Below are 24,985 nucleotides of genomic sequence, written 5' to 3'. Positions count from 1 at the left end.
ACTGAGAAAAACTTAAAATTTATTCGGTGAATAAATATAAAAATTAGTGTTTTTTATTATTAGCCACGATTATCGATTGTAGAATTAATGAATGTGACTTGGGATCGCCGAAGGAAGTGGCAAAATGGCAGTACAGGAGAGGTTTTTCAAATATCTGCTCGCTTGGAAGTTCTTCAAAATGTTTCTTTATCGTTTCTTTGACGAGTTTGTCAAATTGTTGCATGTCGGCTTCATCGACCAACTTGTCTCTGTAAACTCTGTGAGTCTCATGCACCCACAACCGCACCAGCTCGTACGGCTGAGTTATTGTCTCCAACGTTGAAAATAACAAACCCTTAAAATTGTTTTGAAAACAAAATTCAAAACTCAATTGTTTCGGAGAAAAATAAATATATCAACAAAAAATATTTTAAAGAACGAGCGGCCAAACTAAAATCACACACCTGAAATATGTTTGAGATATCCCTTAGGTTATAGATGTAATGAAATTTGACGGCTGTAGGCAGGAATATTGAAGCAATCTTCGAATGGAGAAACAAGGAGGATGTCACAAGATTAGGAACAAGACGCTGGATGCCAAGACTGAAATTCGTCTGTGAGGCATGTTGAGACAGGATGCTGTTGTAGATGGTGTTCAGGGCCTCTCCGCCGGGAAAACTTAGAGCGAATATTGCAAAATGTCTCAGTAGTCTAGAGTCGATGGTGAAACTGCCTGCAGTCGGGTTCATGCACGAGACATACTGAGTGCCATGTATCTCCTTCAGACTCAACTTGATTCGGTCGTACCAGTGTCCGTAGTTGAGGTGTTGCCTGATGATTGTGTGCGGCTGCACTGTGAAGTACTTGTCAACCTGAGTGCATATGCATAGGTCGCAGTCTTATAATATCAGTCCTACGTGATACGCACATAGAAGTATTCTTAAATCTTCTCTTGAATATTTTGTCTTAATTTTACAAAGTAATTTGAGTTAATTTGATTTCAGTAAAAAATTTTAGTTATTTTGTTATTTGAATTAAAAATGTTAAATTCTGCAGCTGACACCGCAGAGCAAATAAACGGACCTCTGGCATGTTCATGTCGTCGATGAAGTAAATGAGCTTCTTCCCACCACGTGGACCATAATTTTTTCCAGCTTTCTTCTCCAGGGGTTTTTCGAGAACTTTTTGAAGAATTTCAGAGGAGGTGTAAAAATTGAAGGGTACGTTGGCCACCATGTAATCCTCCCCAAGGTCGTTCAACTTACTGTTCATGAGGACTGACTTGCCGGTGCCCGCGTTACCAACCAGCATGACTGGCCGCTTCATCTTGATAAGTAGGTCCAGGAAGAAACCGATGCGAGTTGTCTCGTTCGTGTCCACCATCACCGACTGGTGGGTAGGTAGGTATGTCGGTAGGTAGGCAGGTAGGTAGGTAGGTAAGTAGCATTTCAATTGCATTCATCAAAATATTTTACATTTGAAAAAAAAGAAACATTAAAAACGGGCAACATTTCAGAATGTGTGAAAAGTGTATGAAGGAACCTTGAGTGAGACGTTGGGCTCCAGGTAAAATTTTGCAGTCTTCTTCGACCAGGGTTCAAATTTTTTAGTCTCCGAATCGATATAATAATCAAATATGGTTCCTGTGCTGGGGAACTTTATAACTTTAAATTCGCCGACCCACCATTTCGAAAATTCCACTCTATGATCCACGAGCTGCAACGAACAAACAACATCATAAGTTACATTTATAACAACACTAAAAATGAAGCAATCCAGACAACATTTTTGAAATAATACCTGTTGAAATAACATCTGTCAAAAAAAAACAGAACGAAATTAGATGAGCCAGCGAAGTGAACCTGATCCTGAAAGAGGCAGCCGCCGAAAGACCAAATGAGACAGAAGACAAAATAAATCTCGTACCATTCTTTCGGGCAGTCGGGCGGAACGTTGTCAGGGGTCAACATGCACTCGAGAAGGTTGAGAAGCATTTGGAGGTGGCAGATGTCAACGATCGGTGTTATTTTCTTGAATTTCGACTTCATCGTATCGAGTAGGACGGGGATGTACTTATCGAAGAGAATCAACAGATTAACTCTCTCCGTCTGATTCTCCCGTCTGTCAACCCAACTTGATACGTACCTGTTCACGCAACGAAGATGAATAAAAATCATGTCTGTCTTTGTCTTTATTGCATGCAAACAAATAAAACTTCAATGTTTTTTAAGCATCAAGACTACTAAACTTTTAAAAAATCAACAGAAAATTATGAAAAAAAAAAACTGACGGATTCCATCCAAGATCTTGCGGGTTAATGTAGAGGATGCCTGCCCTGGACACAGTGGCCGGTGTGGCTGTCTTCAAGTGGCTGATCTCAAACAGGAGGCGCATGGACGGCGTTAGTGGGATTCGCTCGTTGCTTGCCAGCGTCAAAATCTTCACGAATACAAATTGTATAAATGTTGCTAAGAACATTGCTATCACGATCTCAATATCTCAAACACGGTTTGTTAGTTCAACTTTTTATTTTTAATAAATACCTAAAAAAAATAATTTATATTTAATATTTTACAAAATTTATTAGCTTTAAATAAAGTAAACCGAGACGACCTTATTATCGTCCATGACGGTGTTGAGTGATTCGATCCACATGGGGTCGATATCCCCATCAAGGACGATCCACTTCGGTCCGTCGTGAGTCTGGTAGGCCAGATCTCTCATGATCACCGAGAACAAACCTGGGGAAGAAAAAAAATTTGTAAGATGACGCGATGCCCCGCTTCTAATACGAATGGAAGTTGCAGTATTTAAAAAAATCATTAATAACATTTTAAACAGTAAAAAGCCGTTTTATTGAAGAAAGAAAAAATTAAATTATTGCTAAAACTGAAACATCGTTATTATCGTTATTGCGTTTTGTTGAAAAAATATAAAACCTGTTCACTACACACAAACCACACACACACACACACACACAAACCTACGAACACACACATTTACACCTGCCAACCAGCTAACTAACCATCCTTCCACTCTCTGGTAGAGGGATTGATGACTCCAAACAGTTCATTGTTGGTGACGGCCTTGGGGTCTAGATCAATGGCGACAGGTTTCTTCCGGAGGTTTTGGTTGGTTTTGAAGAGGGACTTCCACACCATACTCTTGCCCGTCCCTGAGTTGCCCACTATAAAAACCGAATGTCGAACCTCGAACAGCTCTTGGAGTTGTACAACCTGAAAACATAATTAGAAATTCAGTCAGGCCGATAATTTCAGCTTAAATAGATCAATTTTGAATAAAATAATGTTGAAAATAAAAATACCACACACCGCCAATTTAAAAAATTAAAACAATGAAACCATCTGTCATGACCTTTAGCACGAAGCTATCTTCAGCTTGCAACTTCAAATCCAGGATCGCTTCTTTAACTTTCTTCTCAAAATCCAAATCACGTTTCCGCGGCACATCGAGAGCGGGAAACAAGTCCCCAATGAGTCCCATAAAGACCGGAAGGTCATCCGTTATGATCTTTGGAATGTTGAAGTCTCTCAGTGCTCTCATTAAGACCTCAAATATTACAGGAAACGGATCAACATATCGAATAGTGAAAAGTGGAAATCCATTTTGATTTCGTTAGAAAGTAATTTGATAATTTTAATGATTACGATGGAGATAATGAAAATAAAGAGTCATTATAATGACAATGATGACGTGATGACGACGACGACGGCCATGGTGATGACGATTTAAATAAATAAAATGTTCTACTTGATCTTCCGCCCGGCCCGAATCGCTTCTTTTCAGCTTGCCGGCTACGACCAATACGGATTTTATGGCTCTCAAGCCCCAGTCATAATGGTCCTGACGATAAGATGATGATGACGACGACGACGATGATGACAGTGACAATAACGATGATGATGGCATTCTAAAGCAAAACCAACTAACTAAACTGCTTGCAATTAAATTTTTCTCTTTCAACTAAATCGGGGGAAATAAAATTACTTGTTTGGAAAGAAGCTCCTTGCATAGTGTATACAGCGTAATGAACTTTCTCGCTAGCAGTCTCGCGTCTAAAAACCCTTCTGCCACCAGCATAATCTCACAAATCAACTCAAAATCTGGAACCACCATAGCACACGGTCTACAAGGTTGGAACAATTTATTTTTACAAATAAATTTAAGCACCTTAAAACGGCCTTCAAACGACATTTGTTCTCAGGCATTTACGCTAGAGAGGTTCGCTATTTTAAGGTTTGATTTGTTTTTGAAAGAGAAGGGTTCTTCTAAGAGTAAATTCTCACAAACATCACAGCCACAGCGAACAATCGAACCAACCTGAATAGGGCTTTCAAATTTTCAGGCAGCTCAGTCCTACCGGCATAGCCAGGGTTCATCGTGATGAAGATGCCGACCGTTGGTACCAGTGTGATCAGCTCGCCGATGAAGTTAAATGCCTTCTTCCTGTCTTTTATGGCGTCCTACATGTGTTTCAACATTCGAAAAATTAATATTTCTTTACGAAATTTACTAAACTCTCAAAAATTAAAATACTTGAGAATAAAAAAGCATTAACGCTAATGACAACCGAAACAACTGATGACCTGTATGGACTTGACCTGGACAGCCACCACGGACAGCACCTCCACAGATATCCTGTTGAACTCATCGAAGCACCCCCAGGCTCCGGATTGAGCCAGGCCCTTGTATATGTTGCCTATGGACTGGTGGTTGCCATTGAAAAGAAAAGTCTCAAAAGTAGGTAAATAAGTTGAATATGATTTCGATTAAAGAACTTAATCAATCGATTGATAAGGAATCGTTTTAATTAAAATATTTTGATGGAATTAAACTGTTTTCTAAAGCACTATATTTTTTAAACTCGAGAATTCTCATAAATAAATACGAAAGTTAAATTTAAAACAAAGAAAAAAATTAATCAAATCATGAAAATGTGAACCTTGTAATCCATCTGTTCGGAGCAGTTGAAAACGTACACCATGACGCCGAGGGCTCTGCCCAAGTCCTTCGTTGTTTCAGTCTTGCCCGTACCAGCGGGTCCTGCCGGTGCCCCGCTCATCATCAGGTGCAAGGATTGAGTCAGGGTTATGTAACATCTGTCGTGTGTGTGTGTGTGTGTGTGTGTGTGTGTGTGTGTGTGTGGTGTGTGTGTGTTTGTGTGTACTTCAGATTCATAATTTTGTTTTTGTAGATAGCAAACACCAGTCAACCTGTCAGTGAGAGGAGTGATGACGAGACGAGGTGTGTTACCGAGGTACTCGTGCATGTATTTGAACTGCGCATCGCAGATGTTCGCGAAACAATCCTTCTCCGCATCCGACCACCTGTGGCGGAGTTGAGACAACCAGGCGAACGCTTGTGAATGCTCTACCTGCATGCGTGTGTGTGTTTGCGTGTGTGTGTTTGCGTGTGTGTGTGTGCGCGCGCGCGCGCGCGTGTGTGTGTGTGTGTGTGTGTGTGTGTGTGTTGTGTTTACGTCATTGTGTCAAACTAAATCTTTTAGGAATGAATAACTTTGTAATAAGAGAAATAAATCTGAAGAAGAGGCAAATGATGGAAAGGACCTTTTGGGCGATGAGTTTGCTGATGACATCTCTATTGTGTACCTCGATCGTGCAGATGGTCATGATCTTCTGGCGATCGCCTTCCGTCAACTTTCCAGTCAACATCATTATCAGGACATTCAGCTGACTGATCTGAAGTTATGATGTTCAAATCGAGTTAAAAAATCATGTACTTCTTGGGAGGTCATTTATAAGTTTACTCAACAAACCTGCTTTTTGTTGAATTCTTTCAACGCATTCTCGTACCCCTCCTCCAACCTTCGTGAATAAACAAATAAACAGCCCGACATAAAAAGGCCAACCATACAACGCCCAAAAACATTTGATCCAACAACGTAACGAACCTCTGGAAAGCCATGTTAACCTCGGTGCACCACCAGATTTGGACGCTGACCAGGGCTGGTTGGGCAGGGGGCTCAAAGATCCAGATCTCTCTCGGCTTTTCCTCGTAAGATGCCACAGCCTCCGTTATCTCCTGCTTCACTGACAGGCAGTGTACGATCAGTAGCTGCATCAGCCACACTTCAACCTGGTTGTTGGAGAAAGATAAAAGTAGTGGGAATGTGGAGTTGTCGTCGTTTTAATGTTATTAGTATTATATAACCAAGTGCTTATAGCAAGTCGGCATATAGGTTTTTTTTAAATAATTACATTCTCAATATTATTTCACTCTCAAATTCAAAATTTAATTAGCACCGCCCTAAGTTAATATAACAACATTAAAAATTTCAATAACACTCCAACCAACCTGCCCCTCACAATCGCATGGACTGGGGGATAGGGTGACGTATTCCCCATCCTTGCTGGTCATCCCGATCGCTCGTTTGGTAGGGTTGCCCTCGGAGTCCAGTTCGAATGTCAACTTGGCCATGCTGTCAAATAATTTGGTTAGGTGGCGGGCAACCTTTCAAGTGCAGACATCATTTCAAGTATTTCAGTAAAATACAAAATTTTTAATATATCAAAAAAAAAATTTAGAAAGCAATATAAAAAATGAAACGAACCGCGATAGGATTGTTTCCATTCGATAGGATGTCCAACAAGTCAACAGATGACACGAAATAGAACCTCGGGAAGGCCAGTCTCTTCGTCTCCAGGTAGTTCGATAGGGCTTTCTCACACAGGGTCAGTTGGTTTTGCAGGGCCTCCAATGTAGGGTAGAGGTTCGGTTGGTTGGTCGCCTCCACTACATTCTTCGTTTTTTCAATGTCTTTCACTAGAAGCTGAAGAAGTTTTTGAATACTTGTTGAGGTAATTTTTATTTTTAATATAGTGTAAGAAAAATGGGTTGCGAGTGATCGAGTGGAAAAATAACTGAACCTTAAAATCGCTATCGATGTAATCAAATCTCATGGTGTCCTCGGGAAGTTGCTTCCTGATGTCCTCCGATCCGATGAAGATGCTTTCCAGGTGCATCCACGTCCGCTGAACCTCCATGTAGATCGTTATCACCTGTCATTGCATTTAATAGCTTAATGTCAATATTTATAAATTCATTTTTTTTTTAAATTAATTTGCATAACGAACTTGGTCGGCAGTAGATAACTTTTGCTGCCATTCAGAGACCTCATCGAGGAAATGAGCGATGAACTTTGAACTCAACATGTTCTGTAGTTGGATCTGAAATAAGTCAAATGAAGAATATTATTTATTCATTTGTTTATTTAATCACATATTTATTTATTTACTCATTCATTTACTCATTCATTTATTTATCAGTTTATAAACGCATTAACTCGTCCATCAACTCGTGTGTTATGACTCCCCGTGTCATGTCACCTGGTTGTCGGCCATGATCTCGAGCATTTCCTCGCTAGCCTTCAAGAGGGTGACCTTGGTGCGCTGGTGGACCTCGTGTTCGAACTCCATGATGGCCCAGGTGTTGTTCAGCTCCTTCAAAATCTTCTCCATGCTCATCTCCTTCACCGCCTTATCCACGATTGTCTTCACTTCCTCCTCGTAGTTGTGCAAGTTCAACGAGAGTAGGTCGGCTAATGTTGTACGATTAGTCAGACTGAACTGAACCTATGTTGTCCGTGGAACATTTTTTTCATTAAATTTTCATCTTTTATCTTACATGTACAGACGTGCATGTATTTTCGTTCACGTAGTCGTTATAGCAGGCGCACACCTACCTACGCGTGTTTAGTCAATGAGGCCACATACTTACCCCAGTCGTTTCCATCAGTTCCATCCAGTGTCTGTCTCTTATTGCTGAGTTCTGCAGTTCGGTCACTGATTTCAACGAAGTGACCAAATTTTTTGCGACATTTTCAGTTCCTATGTAGACGTCCCATGAACGCATCTCTTTATCCAAACCCTTGAGATCTTTCGAAAACTTCTTACACTCCGTATCCATGAAATCGATGTTAATTTCCTTCCACGGAGTTTTCTTCCAGAATTCAATGGTATTCCTGATAACGTATGTGTAGTCCCAAAGATTCTTCAGCATCGTTAGTTCCTTGCGGCACTGTTTCAATTGTTTGAAATCCGGAATCGAAACTTCCAACAAAGATCCTCTTATCAACATCACAGAAAGTTCTGTCTCTAAGTCAACCACGCTGGAGTTCACCTAAGAAGAACAATTCATTTTGTGAACAGTTGAATCAGTCGCGCTGTTAATAAACTCATCTCCTTACTTCGTCCATTAATTTATAAGGTTCATCGCAATCAAAGTAGAATGCTCTGATCCGTTTGAAATCCTCCCGAAACTCCTGCTGCTTCACCTCCAGTACTGAAACGTTCTTTTTCAGCAAACCAACTTCGTAAGAGATGAGTGGAGTCAGTTGTTGTTTTACGACAACCGCCTTCTTCTTTGTACTTATCCATTTGTCTGGCAGTACCTGAGTGCCATTCATAGAAGAAATAACTTTTAATTTTATACATTTGATCGTTGTTGGTTGACTCAGCTGACCTGTAACTGCTGGGAAACTTCCTCGGGCAGATCTTCCTGGTACTGCTTCAGTAACTCAATGATCAACTTCAACGGTTCGAACATCTCGTCAGTCTTCTGCTGCCGTTCCTTCACCTTGGCCAGTATGGACATGAGGTCAACGAGGGCATCGATGTCGCCCTCCACCAACTCCCGCTGCAGGCCCTGGTTCACCTCCACTATGAACTTCTCCAGGTTATTCAAACTTTAAATAATTTTTTTTTATAAAATATCCAAACTAATCAAAAAACAACTCGACAATTCATTTAAATTGAAGACTATAATTTTTTTAAACAGTCTGAAAAAATTTGAAAATATAAATGACGTGAGGTAATTTGAAACAGGAAAACCTGTTGACGACATGATTGGCGAGGTGTCGCCTCATCATCTTGATCCACTTGTTCACCTCCCTCAAGAGACTCGTCAGGAATGGTTTGGCGTCGATACGAAACCAGTTCTCAATCAGCGTAAAAGGCTCCATCTTCTCAATGCCAGCGTACATTTCCTCGAAAAACTCAATCTAACAAAAAATTATTTTTTAAAAGGAACCTTGAATTTAAAGCTGAACAATTTTTTATTATAAATCATTTTTTAATTTTTGATAAATAAATTAGAAAAATAACTGGGGCATACTTTTTCTTTGAATTGTTTCAAAGAAGGCGGAGTGAACAGAATATTTTCACTATCCATTAACGTTATCTCCTCCCTGGTCAAGATGTGACCGAAGCAGAGGAACTGCTGCATAAACTCGTGCCTGTTGTCCAGCCAGAGACTTTGATACGGGTCGAATGAATCCATGTACAGTAGGGACTTGCTCATTATGTTCGTCACGTGCTGCATCAACTCCGTACGAAGATTTGTCAGTTCTGGTAAATCTTCCATTTGAGGCTAGTGTCATTAAAACCAATCTGTCATACAATCAGACTAGCAAACGAACAACCAATCAATTGATTCTCAATCAATCAATCAAAATAATGTACGCAATTATTTTTCTAATGTTTAAAAGCATTAAAAAAGACAAAATGATCAGATGAGACGTTTTTGCAAATTTCGATATTTAAAATTTACACTAGTGTTTAATTATTATATTGAAAAAATTGTTTAATTTTGTTCTAGTTTAATACAACTCTAACATCGCCAACCTGATAGTTCTTCTGATTACTATGTTCGGACACTCGTTTGATCTTAGCAGCCTGCCTGTAGATGTCGCCGGCCAGGCCGTCAATCATGTCGTAGAAGCCGTCTGCTATGCCGAACTGCATGGCTGGCTTGAAGAACATCTCCGGCACCTTATTAGGTGTGAATCAGGTGGTGGTGGGAAAATTTATATAAAATTACACCAACGATATCTGAAATTAAAATAACAATGCTGTTTATTCTGAATAAATAAAGGTATTTTAAAATGTTATATTTAAATAAGATGTTTCATCTTGAGTGCGGTCAAACATCAAATCATAGCAAAATAATTAAAACTATCATATACTAAATTGAATTTACACACTTTAAAAACAAAAACTACTACTATAGCTACTGCCTTTATTGCAACTACTACTACTACTACTGCAACTACTGCTACAACTACTATTACAGCTGCTACTACTACAGCTACTGCTACAGCAGTTACTACTACAACAACATCAGCAGCTACATATTACTCACAACAAGATCTAGAACGGTTTCAAAGAGAGGCTCGCAATCGGCCATGTTGGCCGTGTTGTCTACCAGGAACTTGAGACTGCACTCGATGATCTTGAAGAAGCCGTCTGATACGATCTCGTCGATATAGTCAATGTAGGCCAGCCAGTAGTTTACGTCCTCGCTGGCGTCACCGACTTTCAGCAGCTCGCGATTTTGCTGTAGTTATGAATGAATCTTTAATTTTGTTCCGTTACCATGTTATTATATTTTATCATTGTGATTTGAGAATCCATAAAATGTATTATTCAGATTTTTATGATGAAAAATTTGAAAAATGCAAATACAACGAGCATCCAACACACAGTACACACACAGCCAACACACACAGTACACACAGTACACACACACATATATACAGTACACACATACACAGTACACACATACGCACATACGCACACGCACGTACACACACGCACTCACACACGTACATCGATGAGGTCGTGGATTAGGTTGCCAGCAGTTTTGATCTCGTTGTACCTTCTGCGTGCCCTCTCTTCAGCATCCTTGAAGGACAACAAACTGGAGCCCTTTTCCTCAGAACGATCAAACAATGGCACCTGGATGGACAACACCATATAATTGTTCAACATCACATCAACAACATCAACGGTAACGTTAACAACTTTCAGTAGCATCAATCAATAACATCAACATCAACGTTGACAACATCAACAATACTACAGCATCACTAATTATAACTTAATTAACAGCGTTATAAACTTCTGAATTTGAACACAGAAGCGAAATTTATTAAAATACAACCGCATAAACATAAATAAATAACTGTAAAAATAACTTTCAGAATAGAATATTTCTTACAACCTTGGACCAGGTGGCCATAATTTTTTGTATCTGTCCGACGTTATCTTTCGATTGTTGAAGCCTCTGCTCAAAGTTGATTACAATCGATTTGATGTTTTGCAGGTATTCGCCAGTACCTTGTTACGTAAATGTTTTTTTTTATATTTCGCATAATAACATCAATGCTAACAGCATCAAGAAAAGTATATGAAGCAGTAGTAGCACTTTTAAATACTTAGTAGCAATGGTAGTAACATCCTCACTTTCATTACTCCAATCTAGAGTTGCTTCAGCCTTAATGAGTAACTCATCGATGTAGGTCAGTTCCGGCAGGATGATTGGATACTCTATTTCTAATACCGTGGTGAGTACCTTCGCGATGACGACGACGACGATGATGAGTGCGAGAATAATAATCATGGTGATGATGGCATTGATGATGACAACGTTAATTTATGATGACGATGGTAACATACAATGAATAAATCGCAAACGCAAATTAGAATAGTACACAGTACAACATGAACATTATACCACAGCCAAAATGCCACAAAACTACCTTATTGTACCTCATAGACACCAGATCCAAGATGGCCCAATAGTTGAGTAGTTCGGTTCTACCGGCAAATAGGCTTATGCATTTATCTGGCAGGTCGGCTGGTAGCACTTGGGTGGATAAGTACTTCATTTCTCTCAAGACTGTCACAAGCTGGACAGTTGTATGGAGAAAAAAATGATGGTGAAGATGATGGCGACGATGATGATGGAGATGGAGGAGATGATGATGGGAACCTATACAGTAGCAGCAGCAGCACAAGAGCAGCAGAAGCAGTACTGACCTTGGTACTTAAATTTGGCCTGATTAGTAACGTTTCCTGGTCCCTAAACAACAGAGGAAACTTCAAACCCTCCAAAACCTCCTCATCAACTTTTTCTGCCCATGATCTAAATACCTCAGTCTCTACCCTATGTGTTTGTGCGTGTGTGTGTGTGTGTGTGTGAGAGTGTATGTGCGTGTGTTTATAGTGTGCGTGTGTGTGTAGTGTCCGTGTGTGTGTGTGAGTGTAAAGTCATTATCATTATTATTGTTATTACATCTTCAGCAGATTGAGCATCTTGTGATAGTGCTTATACATGCGTGTAGCTTCCACGGAATTCATGCAGCTAGGTGGAAAGTAAAAAAAATAACAAAAATTATAAAATTATAATTATGTGAATAATTAAAAATAATTATAACGTGAAATTACAAAATATTGAACAAATTATGTGTGCGTCCGTCAATGGTTTGCCAGGTACGTACGGGTGGTTGACATTGTTGAAGAGGACGATCAACCTATCCATGCGCTCCTTCAGTTCCAGGCAATATTCTATGAAACCCGCCACCTAGGAATATTAAATATTTTTATTCCTACAATTAACTCTATTTTTTTACAATTCATTCATTAATATTTTTAGACGTATTAAGAACAATCACACGGTGTATGAGCGTATTATAGAAGCACGCAAATCCACCTTTCAGAGGCATTGAATGTAAAGGGTGGGGATCTGTTTGCATTGGAACACGGCACAGCAACGACTGACGGCACCTTAACAAACAAGACATCATTCTATAACAACGGTCAACCAAAGATGAGACCATTTGACGACAGGTTTAACCAAAGATGACCAGATTGAATAAAAATTATAAAGATAAAACTGACCTGAGGTTTATTCTTATGCAGTCGGAATCGACCAGTTTTCTGATATCTGGCCATTTGTTTCTTGAAGAGAGAATGGACGTCGAAGAGTTCCTTGTCCGCCATGGACAGCATGCGCGGGTAGTTCGTGTCGAATTGTTGGTGCACCAGAGGGCGATTCAACAGGGAACCAAAGATTGTGCACAACTGTTGTTTAACAGACGTGTGTGTGTGTGTGTGTTCGTGGTGTGTGTTGATGTTTCTTTGTTTCTTTGTCACTTGTTTATTTACATTTATTAACTTTGTTTTACGTGTATGTTTCACATTCTAACGTCATGGCGATGGTTCGATTGATGAATTGATAAAATAAATAAAAAATGAACGAGAGAAGAATGAACTTTGAAGCAACTTTCCAAACTCTCGCAATCGTCGAAGGCCTGGCATGCGATGGTTGCAAGTTTCTGGTCGAGGTCGAACATGGTCGATTGGTAGCGCTCGTAATCTTTCAAGAAGGACTGGTCATTGCAAATGATGGCTCCAGTTTACTTATTTTATTAATTTTCATTTCAGAAAAGAAGTTTCAAAACGGCTCTTAATTTTTATCACAAATGTTTTCTAATTTTCATATAACATGTTAAAAAAGCAGCCAAGCACATGAAAATATTTCCACATGCATAAAGATTCAATTGAAGAACTTTTGCAAAAAAACATAATTAATTACCTATAAAAAAAAACAAATTTTAATTAAATAAATTTCAACAAAGAATACTCTGACGTCATCGGTGAGGTCAAGGGCATCGTAGGTGACTTCCTGGAAAACTTTGAGTAACTCGTTGACATCCTTGAAGAGTGCCGCCGTGCCAGCGTTTAATATCTTTCCCTTCAGACCGCTGTAATCTATCTTCTCCAGTTTCAATAGCTCTATGATGTTCTCGAAGAAATTCTTTTGAATAAAAAAAACGTGTGTATATGAAATATTGCCACACAGATGCACGCACACAAATATGTGTATATGTAGACACACGCATACAAGTTGCTCACACACACACACCAACAGGTACGCAGACACACCTTAAGCAATTCAACCCTGCTGATGAATTTGTCGTACTGATGGAAGACGAGTTGTGTTGAGAAGTCCCACTCCTTCGTGTCGTCGTTCTTGAAGTATGATCGCAGTTGAGTTTGGTAGTGTTTGAAGACTTCTTTGAAGTATATCAGGTTGTTGACTGCTGTTTGGACCTGGTGTTGGTGTTTGTTCAGCAGTTGTTGTTTGGGAGTTTTTAACTTATAAGTCTTGCTTTTTGAGATTTTTGAGTACTTTTCACAAATTTTTAAAAAATCTTTTTATTACATCTACATTCTTCCACTCAGTTGCTAATATTTTTTAGGTTTTATAACATCCCAAGGAACACAAACCTTAACGAGAGTTTCATCAACTTCTCCTTTGAAAATATCATGAGCATCTAAATAAGATCGACACTGTGTGTGTGTGTGTGTGGTGTTGTGTGTGGCGTGTGTGTGTGTGTGGTGTAGTGTGTGTGGTGTGTGTGGTGTTGTGTGTGTGTGATTAACATGACTTGCTCGTCGTAAACTTTCGTTGTAAGGAAGGAAAAAAAATTGATGATGCTTAGATCATGTTTAGGATTAGGAAGACTAACGTTATGAAATTTCAAATGGATGAATTTAATTAAATTTTCATCCAACAATTTTTTGAAAGTAAAATCAAAACATTGAAGCTTTTATTCGAAAGGTTGATAAAACGCTAAAAACATAAAAAAAATTTATTGCCCATAAGCAAAAAAGAAAATAAATTTGAAAAATAAATTAAAAGAAATATAAAAAAAATAAATTTAAAAAAATAAGAAGAGAGACCATGGTGATGAGGAAATTGCAAATTTCTTGCATGAGAACTATAATGCGCTCCGATTTGTTGTAGTAATTGGAGTTGGTCCAAATCAGGCAGAGGCAGTGCATAAGAACGTGGTAGGACATTCTTATGTCTTCAAAACTTTTCGCCTCCATCTCTTCCAAAATCCTCTGCAGAGGTTTTAAGTAGAGGTAGATATCCTGTGCTTCTACGGTCGCTGAAGTTTGTGGTTGTGGAAATGTTTTTATAAGGTTCAAATCATTTTTTAATGCATGAATGTAAAATAATTGTGGATTATAAACTGTAGAAGAGAATTATAATGAATATTTAGAAAGACAGACCGGCCACAACGTCCTGAAACATGCTTTTGAATGTTGCGAAGTAGCTGCTGTTCGCTTTCTCCAAAAATTCTGCAAACATTCTGATCTTTGAACTTTGTAGCTGATGATTTTCAGGTTTTTAAAAAAAAATATTAATTTTTTTAAATTTTATTAATTTCTCGCTCGATGCTATAATTTCATTGAAATCACTTGCAACCTGATCGTAGATACATTCCAGGTTGATACTCTTAACCTTCCAGAACTCAAACTCCACGTACGGCAGAGGCGAGAGGCCATCAAGCAGTGGTTGCGCTGAATCTTTCTTCAACTCGTCGTGTATCTGGTGCGACCATTCTATTAAAACTGTCTCAATTGAGTGGATCAGATTCCTGAAAAACAATCAAAATTTAAATAACGCATGGTTTGACAGAGCTAGTTGGCAAACTAGAGATGTGATGGCGATTAGAGGCGCCTGTTCTTCCTTTCCAGTTACTGGGTTCGAATTCATCTACATAGTGCAATGTGTTGTATGTGTTGTTGGTACCTCTGAACATTGAAAAAGAGAGAACGTCTTTTTAATAACTGCCATCGACGTTACGAACTTGTTTAAAAAGTTGAAATGAGCTTTGTCCATTTTCTCAGTGCCAACTGGCTGAGGCAGAAGTGTCTTGCCCTTGATCTGACCGGTGGTGACGTAGGTCTTGTTTTTCATTGCGCTCACTTGGCGTGCAAGATCCTTGACGACGACGTGTGGCCAGGACGTTTGGTTCATCTTGTTCGTTATTAATGGAAAGATAACCTGTCAAAAGTCGATCGGGGCATAGTTTTCAGACGAGTCACCGATTGGTAATGTTAAAAAATAAAAATTATCAGCTATTGAAATTCAGTGATTTAAAATAAATAATTCAATACTAGAAAATCTGAAATGAAGGAGCAACAAACAGTATGTAACCTCGTCAACAAAACTGTAGAGTTGGTCTATAGGAGATGGAGAAATGTCGCCGTATATTAACAGTTTCCCTAATTTTACGGTCTTGGGCAAGGCTACATTGCTCCTCTTTATGAAATAAAAAGTTTTACTGCCTTTCAATTGTTGCGGCCACTCCAAGGTTGGTTGGACGTGTCCGTTCGATTGATTTACCAAAATTAGTAAAGTTGTACATTCGGGATCGTCAAAAAATGTTTTAAAAACATTTCTATTCTCTTCCATTGAGTACATTTTGACCCATTTATCAGGTTTGGCTTTCAGAGATAAATGCACAAAACGAGAAACGAAATCCACACGTTCGTCAACGACTTCGTCAGCCATTTTTTTAAAATTTAATATAGTTTATTAATAAATAGAATTAAAATAAATTGAAAAAAAAATAAATTTGTCATAAGCAAAAATTCAAATTAAGAATTTAAATAATTTTAGATAACACGCAAAACGTTAAACCTTAAACGTCATGGAAACCATAGTAAGGTGTAGTGGATGTGTTTTGTGGTACCTAATTATTATAATTATTATTATTAAATATTTCATTAAACTACGAGTAAAATGTAATTAAAATATGATTAGAACCATATATATATAATAAATAAATAGATAAATAAAAGGTCGGTTTCGTGCAATTTCCAGCCAATTATTTTCGTAACATTTCAAATGATTGATCATATTCGGGCTATTTGGAATCGCGTTATTTAATGGAAATTCCTGGATTTTTCACATTTTTGCGTATTAATGTACGTGTAATACTACATGAAAAACATCTTTCTAACTCCAGTCCATTGTTATTTCGTAACAAATAAAAACAACCCCAAAAGAATGGCAAGTCCTCCATTTAGAAAAGTTAATTAAATTAACAACAACAACATTTACAGGCAGTAGTCTCCAGCCAGCAAATTTACAATCGAATATAAATTAGCGAAAGCATTAGGAAATTTAATGACCGACTGGTACATTAGTGAAGAAGCCCCCTGCTGCTGAAAGTTGTGACAACATTGTCTTGTCATGTGTCTTGTGTGTTAGCTCAGTGCTAGATAGATAGATGTTCATACCAGCATAGGTACACCTAACAACATTACACGCATTATATCATATACAAATTGTTCTTCGGGAAACGGTTCTTATCAAGTTTCACATCTAGACGTGATGCAACAGATCAAATGTGATAAATTATCACATAATGGCATGTGATCTATCGTTAGACCAGATAGATTATTATTTAATAGCATCATTTGTTTATCTTTTATAGTTTGAGTTATACCAATAAGTAAGGTGAACTATGGGAATACTGAGAGAAATTTGTCTTTAACCAATGTGCGCTTTTTATTTTTATTAAATTAATTAAACTTCCTCAATGAATAAAACCTTTAAAACAATGTTTGTAATTGTCAATATATAAAATGAAGCACAAATCATTAAAAATTTATGAAAAAACTTAACCAAAGTAGCAAACACAGAGACTCTCACATAAAGAACATACATACAAATGAACACACAACATCTTCAGTGGCAAGCAAGCAGGTAGGCAGGTAGGTAGGTTGGCCGGATCGCAGCGGGGAGGCTACCCCGAGGAGCTAACACATTCAAATTATATACACGCACTAATATTCTCCGCTGGCGTGTTTAATTTTAGTTTAATTTTTGTTTATTTTCTGACTAATTGTTCTTTTTTGGTATTAATTTTTTTTTGCATTTACATCTGGTGTTGTTAAAATGGGTATATGTTGTGTTCGTTTAGTTATGGTTATGTTGTTAGGATTCCATGGGTGTTGTATAGGATGTTCAATGTTCATTAATGTTTCTTTGTTTGTTTTAAGCTCGGTCGGTTTTTTATAGATTAGTTAGTTGCATGTGTGTGTGTGTGTGTGTGTGTGTGTGTGTGTGTGTGTGTGTGTGTGTGTGTGTGTGTGTGTGTGTGGTGCGTGAATGTCTGATCATCTTTATATTTAGCTAGCACCATTATTATATCTTTCTTTCTATACATTTCGCTGTAATGGTATTATTACTAGTATTAGTAGTAATAGCAGCAGTGGTAGTTGTGGTAGTAGTACTAGCTGTGTAAGCAGCTGTAGTAGTAGTAGTAGCTATAGTATTCATCTATAAAGAATCAAAGTATAGTATAATATTGATAGTATTAGCGCATTTACTATCGAAGTATTTGCTTATTTTTATTATACATTTCAACCTAATTCATTCACTACCAAAAAGTTGTTAATAAAAATTTCATATTTCTAATAAATAAATCAGTCATTATTGCATAAATTGAACATTACAATGACATATAGATATAAAATAAAGCTCACTCGATCACGTACATAGTGAATTTATTACGAATTTACAAATTTTTTTTTCAAATAATCACTACAAAAATCGTTATTAATGAATAGATTAAAGTTAAATTTACGATAAAAATGTGTTATATTGTTAAAATCTGTTTCAAATAAATTTATAACTTTATTAACAACGCAGTGTTTTAAAATTTACCGAAACATAAAATAAATGGGATTATAAACTAAGAAACAAAAAACTCATGCGGTGACCGATCCGTGTTATCCGTATTATCCCATTCCAGTAAAACGGGAATTAAGGAAATTAACAAAGAAAAGGATTCAAAATTTTAAAATCATCGTCCCATACTGCAAAGTTTTGGACCTGCTACCGCTTTAATGGATATCACCTTCGTTGTTTAATATTCCATTTCAGTATTTTCATTTTAATATTATTCATAAATTCTATAACGTAAATTTGAAAAAAACCACAATAACCTAACAACTGTTAAAACAACAAAATGAATAAGACAACTACACAAACACAACAACACTACAACACTACAACGACAACAATGAAGCAAAAAATCGCCAAAAATAACAACACAAAGCAACCGACATTTCTCTCTCTTTCTTTTCTCTTTCTCTCTCTCTCTCTCTCTCTCTCTCTCTTTCTCTTCTTTCGTTTTCTTCCTTTCTTTTTCTACTTTATTGTCTATTAATTCCACATATTAATAAAAAAAATCGTTGTAGTGATAACCTCATATATTTTTTTCTAATCAATGAACACCACACACTCAAGCTCACACACAACAACAACAATAACACAACAGGAAACCAAACAAGACACCAACCACATCAAATCGCATTTCAAAATACCTTCTCATCATAGAGCACGGACGTTAAAACGTGTATTTTAATAAAATCACATTGGAGCAAGATAAACAATATACTGTTCAAATACACAATCTAATATACCAACACATAATATTAACAATAGACAAAATTCAATGACAGACGCAATGTGCAAAATGCCAAATATAATACAATACACAACCATGAAGTACAAAAACATACAAAACACAAACAATACAAAATACGCAGTACACAATATACACAATGGAAAATACAACACAAAGGGTATTCAGGTTGAAATCTCTCGAAATACCGACCGCCCGTCACGCCTCGTTTATTCTGGGTTCCTCGTTAGACAACAGCCATGCACAAATCTCCATTCAACCATGAATGGCTATTTTATATAATTATCTTTCGTCTTTCGTTTTTGCTACTTTGTTACTCTTTCTCTGTCTCTCTCTCTCTCTCTTTCTTTTCTCTCTCTCTCTCTCTCTGTAACTCTTTTTCTATCAATTTACCTCTCTCTCTTTTATTTTCTCTTTCTGTAACAGATAATTTCCTGAAATAATTTTATAAATTATTTTCCTAATTTTCATTTTGCTAGCCCACCTCAAGAACCGAGCAGTAATTAGCCAGAATGGTCATTGGACCATCTAACAAATCACACGGGAACATTTTTTATTATTAACACTTGCACGGCAATTAATTTATCACTTGAGGCTGTCAGTCACACCATTCAACCAATCAGCAGTCGATCTTTGAGGAGTGGGGCGTGTTCTTTAAAATAATTAACAACAACAACGAGATAACAATCTTAATCCTCCGTCACTTGTCGTTTGATTTGGACTGGCGATAACATTGCTGTCGTCTTGTGTTGAGTGAGGAGTTCTTCTTTGTAATAATAATCGTCATTACCGCTAATTCGGATCATTTAGTTCAATTATTTTTATGATCATTATAATAATTATTGCTGTTATTTTTATTGCTGTTGTTCATAAATCTTTAGCTCGTGTAGTAATAATAATAAATGCCGTTATTATTACTCTGATTAATTCACTCAAATTCGGTTCATGTCTTATGAAAATATACATGCCATTGTGTTGAGTTTGTTTCAAAACTTTAAAACGAACTCATTATAGAAGAAAAATGTTGACTATGCGAACTGCAATGAAGTGATAGTTCTGCTGCTGCTGATGTTTTTGTTATTGTGATATTATTTTGATGATTCGACCGAAAGTTTACAATTATTATTTTTCTTGCTTGGTATTGTAATATTCAGCTGAGCATAATTAAAACGATTTTTATGGATACATCATCAGCAATGAAAGAATTATAATGAATTAGAATGAATTTTAGTTTTCCAGGCAAAGCTTTTCAAGCGGAAACGTTGAATTCCAAATCTGCTACCTCACCTCTCACATCAACGCCAACAAATTTGTTAACAAGCTCCTTGTCCTTGAGATCAGATGCTGTTGGAATGGAAGCTTCATCACAAAACATTCATAAGTACAGCAACGCAGCCGACCATCGACAAGAACAAAATGGAGAACATCGATCCAACTTCAACCACAACAATGGCTCAATATTTTGCAGCTCCAATTGGAACGATGGGAATAATTCTTTCACCCAATCTCTCAGCAACATTACATCAACGAACTTCGAACAGCACAACGGCTTCAACTACCATTATCCATTCCATTACACGGCTTCCAAGTATCCTTGCAATTATTCACCCCTCGATATCAACCAGCAAAACAGCAGCACGTTCATTGACAACTTTTTATTTCGACCGAGAAACCACCAAACGAACCCTCAAGATCTGCCCATTTACACCAACTTTTCTGAATTCCCATTCTACTGGAGACATCCGTACACCATTCCAAAACCTGCACCACTTCCGCTAGCTCCTCCAACTACTGCAAAGTTACCACCGATGTCAAGCGCACTCTCTTCAACTCAAATATTTCGTGAAAACATACCGCACCCATTCTTCTCCATGTACGAAAACTCGATGAAAGAGAAACTGAGACTGCAGTTAGAACATAGTTCACAACTGAATCGAACTTTCCAGAGCCACTTGGAAGCAGCAGACAACCGACCTGCTCCGTCTCACTGCCAGTGGATGATCGATGGCAAGACCTGCAACGAGACATTTCATTCGATCAATGACGTAGTAATCCACGTGACGTTGGATCACGTGGGCGGGCCCGACCAGACGGACCACACATGTTACTGGAGGGAATGTCCGAGAAGCAAGAAGCCCTTCAAAGCTAAGTACAAACTGGTCAATCATCTGAGGGTCCACACCGGCGAACGACCCTTCGTTTGTCCCTTTCCAGAATGCTCCAAAATTTTTGCCCGATCGGAAAACCTCAAAATCCACAAAAGAACTCACACGGGTAAGTTACAAATTTATTTTTTTAATTTTAAATTACTTAGATATATTTTCAAATGATGCAACGACACAAATATATAACCAAATGAACAACGTGTAGGTGAAAAATGTTTAAAATAATCCGTAGGTGAGAAGCCATTTGTATGCGACTTTGAAGGTTGTGGCAGGAGGTTCGCCAACAGTTCTGACAGGAAGAAGCATACATTAGTGCACACCACCGACAAACCGTACGTTTGCAAATATGAATCCTGTGAGAAAAGTTACACGCATCCATCGTCGCTCAGGAAACACTTGAAAACACACAGCCGACAGTCACATTCCAGCGGCCAAAATGATCACATCGACGAGAACTCCGTCTCACCAGCCACAAACCATCTAACAAACAACCACCAAACTGAAGAGAACATCAGCAGCTTAACTGAGATGGAGCTGTCGACACAAAGCGATGACACGACAAACCACAAAACTTCAATTCAACGACAGTACAGCCAATCGTCCGAATATACCTCAGACAATGTACTGAACCAATACACAAACTCGACCGGTACTGCGACTTGCAAGAAATCTCTATGCACCGACAACCCACAGGTAACTGATCGACAACAGACCACGAATCATTTCGTCAGCGGAGACCTAGGCACCCCCTACTCTTCACTGCAGGATGCCAGCGGCTTGTACAACCCACTGATGAACATCAACTTTTTCCCACCGACTTACATTTAAATTTGAAATGAATTACAATAATGAAACAGTATTCCAGAGATTACATTCACCTGCATAAAAACGACATCACATCAAGTTTTTTTTTTCGTATTGTATTTTAAAACCTGACAACGTGTGAATGTACAGTCTGCTTGCTTGCTAGTTGGTCACTTTAAGGCGACTTTAACATAGCGAGATATAATACAGCAATTAAGGAAATTATTGAATGAACTTTTGTAAAAAAAAAAACATCGTTAATGATTAATGAATACATAGCACATGCAGCATTTGAAGCATTTTAACTGTCGTAAGAAATTCAAATGAATTCAATATTGATAATGATTTACAATCATTTTTAATAAAAACGAATTTACAAAGAATATTAACAAAAAAAAAAATTAATAACAGCAAAATCAAATCAAAACAATAAAATTTAGAACATTGGTGGACACACTGGACAGGACACACACACACACACACACACACACACACGTACACACACATCTCGAAATTACATCACAATAATATTTAATTATAAAAAAAAATAACACTAATTAATGGGTAGAGTCAGTGCGTAATTTTGAATGCACTCTTAACAACTCGCACGACCGCGCCTGCATACATGCACGCAAAAATACAAAATATTAAGACACAATCCAAATTAAAAATTAATAAAGTAAGCATGGAAACATGCGAGCATGTACTGTACATATAATATAAGCCTCGTGTTGTACGTCAGTGAACGTTGATACTAAGATAATGATTTACATTCTGTCTGTTAAGCTTTAAAGGTAATGATAAGAAAATAGAAATGATTACAATGTTACATTTGTCGACAAGTTTTTATAAAAAAAAATGAATGAATCACATTAGCTTATGCACTCATTGATTGTATAATTAATAATGACGAAAACTGAAAATGTCATGAAAATGAAGTCTCCGTAATAATCTTTAAGGAAATGCACGGCAATGGTATTTAGAGTTTAAAATCAAGACGGGTACAAGTTTCAAGGCACGCAGAGCAGAAAAGCAGTACGATGTGAGAGTGTACAAAAAAGTAGCACTTTACTAAAATATGATCAAGTACACGCACACATTTATAAGCATATACACAGCCACACGCAAACAAAAGGACAAACATGCACGCACACACGCACACACACATATACGAAATAAAAAAAATGAATTAAAAAATATTTTTAAAATAAAATCGTAACAAAATAAATATCTCAAAGCAGTTAGTTACCATGCATCAAATGGAATGAAATTTAATGGATTATCACCACCATTATTAGACTATCAACTGATGGGAAAAAATTAAGAAAAATAAATGGTGAATAAAAATAGGTTGAGTCTCAACACAATTTCAATACTAGAACACAATGACGTAATAATTAATAATAATAATTATTATCATTATTATAAAAGCAATATGGTAATATAAAGCCATTCAAACAGATAGGTGGTGGTTTAATGAGAAGATAAATGCAATGTCTGTGTCAGGTCGATTCAAATCGTTATGATACGATACGATACGATACGATTATGGGTTATGCCTGCTCTTGAGAATTTGAGAAAAAGAATGTATATGCAAATTTATACGTTTGTAGCAACAGAAAGAAAATTACTTTCTGTAAAATACTTAGAACGAGTCAGCCAAAAACACTGGTAATCAAGTGAGGTGGAATGCAGATGATTGTATGAAAATTTTAAGAAAAACTATAAACGCATAGCACATATACATACATACACACATGTATGTATGTACATACACACATACGGTAAGATAGATAATCAATCATAAAAACCTTCCCCACATGTGTTGCACCTTATAAATATGGAGTAAAGATCATCTGACAGGTAAATTGTACTTCATAAATATTCATTCATTCTCTCTCTCTTTCTCTCTAGCTATATATAAAAATTATATATATATATTACATATTAATGTATATATAGATATATACACAATATATATACACATATATACACATAAATATAAAAATATTCAAAGAATATACAGACTTATTTATATATATATTTATAAATACAAGACAAATTTTAAAAAAAAAACTTTTACAAATAAAACGAAACAAAATATAAAAAATGATTAAAAAACATTTTTTTTGAGAAGAAAAAAAGTTAGAAAAGAGGAGAAGAAGTCATTGTAGAAGGAGATTGTCGAGATTATTGGAGAGGATGGTCTTTCGAACGTCTTTAAAAACGTGCTTTATATTTTCTGTGTCGACAGCCGTGGTGAAATGGTGGTAGAGTGGCTTCGGTCGATCCTTCACTAACACTGTAAAATTCTCTAGAAGAAACTTCTGGACGTCTTGCACTGACCTCGGGTCGCCAACGAAGGTCGGGAAGATGGTGGAAATGTCAGAGGTCCTGACCTTTTCGTGTAGGAGGTCTGTCTTATTGAGGAAGAGTATGATGGAAATCTAGAGTGGGAAAATCGATTTTTTTTTATTCATTTATATTTTATTTTTTTTATTTTAAATATTTTAAAAAAAGTGAAATTCTGATGATTTTTGAGGGGAATAAAAAATACTAAATGATTTACTACAAGTCATTTAATTATATTTCAAAAAATTTGATAGTTCTATATCTATATCTATATCTATATATATATATATATATATATATATATATATATATATATATATATATATATATATATATATATGCAGTATAACTGAGCCAAGAGGTTGGTTAACAAAAGTACACTATGGCTACACTGACAAACATTATAGCAATAGAATCATTTTCTCAAGCTCTGAGAAAGAAACCAGTGAAAAAAAATAATTCATTCATTTCTATAAATACATTCATAAAACAATTATATCTACTTTGGTACAATTATAACTCATCATAATAATAACAATTATAATAATTAATAATAACTGCACCATCT

At 36.9% G+C, this 24,985-nt stretch overlaps 3 protein-coding genes across 3 annotated transcripts in view; 1 reads left to right on the top strand and 2 right to left on the bottom strand.

Annotated features, from left to right (window-relative positions):
* Nucleotides 1–43: 43 nt before the first annotated feature.
* Nucleotides 44–16,170, bottom strand: HELRODRAFT_171011 (hypothetical protein; the record flags this gene model as incomplete). The annotated part of the gene is made up of 46 exons (XM_009016824.1): nt 44–334; nt 444–851; nt 1,063–1,368; nt 1,522–1,695; nt 1,842–2,124; nt 2,270–2,418; nt 2,593–2,720; nt 3,005–3,215; nt 3,355–3,549; nt 3,751–3,843; nt 3,988–4,126; nt 4,321–4,463; nt 4,587–4,706; nt 4,943–5,099; nt 5,214–5,374; nt 5,568–5,699; nt 5,777–5,825; nt 5,912–6,096; nt 6,316–6,471; nt 6,572–6,790; nt 6,888–7,019; nt 7,095–7,187; nt 7,347–7,592; nt 7,738–8,139; nt 8,207–8,410; nt 8,482–8,704; nt 8,850–9,019; nt 9,133–9,387; nt 9,642–9,788; nt 10,159–10,353; nt 10,626–10,754; nt 11,020–11,135; nt 11,262–11,370; nt 11,558–11,707; nt 11,838–11,964; nt 12,299–12,381; nt 12,699–12,881; nt 13,073–13,189; nt 13,450–13,617; nt 13,746–13,913; nt 14,091–14,153; nt 14,547–14,758; nt 14,883–14,982; nt 15,079–15,250; nt 15,464–15,660; nt 15,814–16,170. 46 exons carry the CDS (start codon nt 16,168–16,170, stop codon nt 44–46), a joined length of 8,217 nt encoding a protein of 2,738 aa, XP_009015072.1.
* Nucleotides 16,171–21,093: 4,923 nt separating this feature from the next.
* HELRODRAFT_77001 (hypothetical protein) lies at nt 21,094–22,089 on the top strand (the record flags this gene model as incomplete). Its single annotated transcript, XM_009016823.1, has 2 exons — nt 21,094–21,370; nt 21,494–22,089. The coding sequence occupies 2 exons, from the start codon at nt 21,094–21,096 to the stop codon at nt 22,087–22,089; spliced, it is 873 nt and encodes a 290-aa protein (XP_009015071.1).
* A 1,505-nt stretch (nt 22,090–23,594) lies between these two features.
* The window catches only part of HELRODRAFT_110990 (hypothetical protein), a 4,220-nt gene continuing 2,829 nt past the window's right edge, over nt 23,595–24,985 (bottom strand). Inside the window, exon 6 of the mRNA XM_009016822.1 lies at nt 23,595–24,512. Within this exon, the coding sequence (XP_009015070.1) occupies nt 24,231–24,512 (282 nt within the window). The 3' untranslated portion in view covers nt 23,595–24,230. The remainder of the gene's footprint in view (nt 24,513–24,985) is intronic.

This window comes from Helobdella robusta (genome assembly GCF_000326865.2).
Source record: "Helobdella robusta unplaced genomic scaffold HELROscaffold_19, whole genome shotgun sequence".
Classification (NCBI taxonomy): Eukaryota; Metazoa; Annelida; class Clitellata; order Rhynchobdellida; family Glossiphoniidae; genus Helobdella; species Helobdella robusta.
The sequence above is the reverse complement of the archived record's forward strand: the minus strand, read 5'-3'. Positions and strand labels throughout refer to the sequence as shown.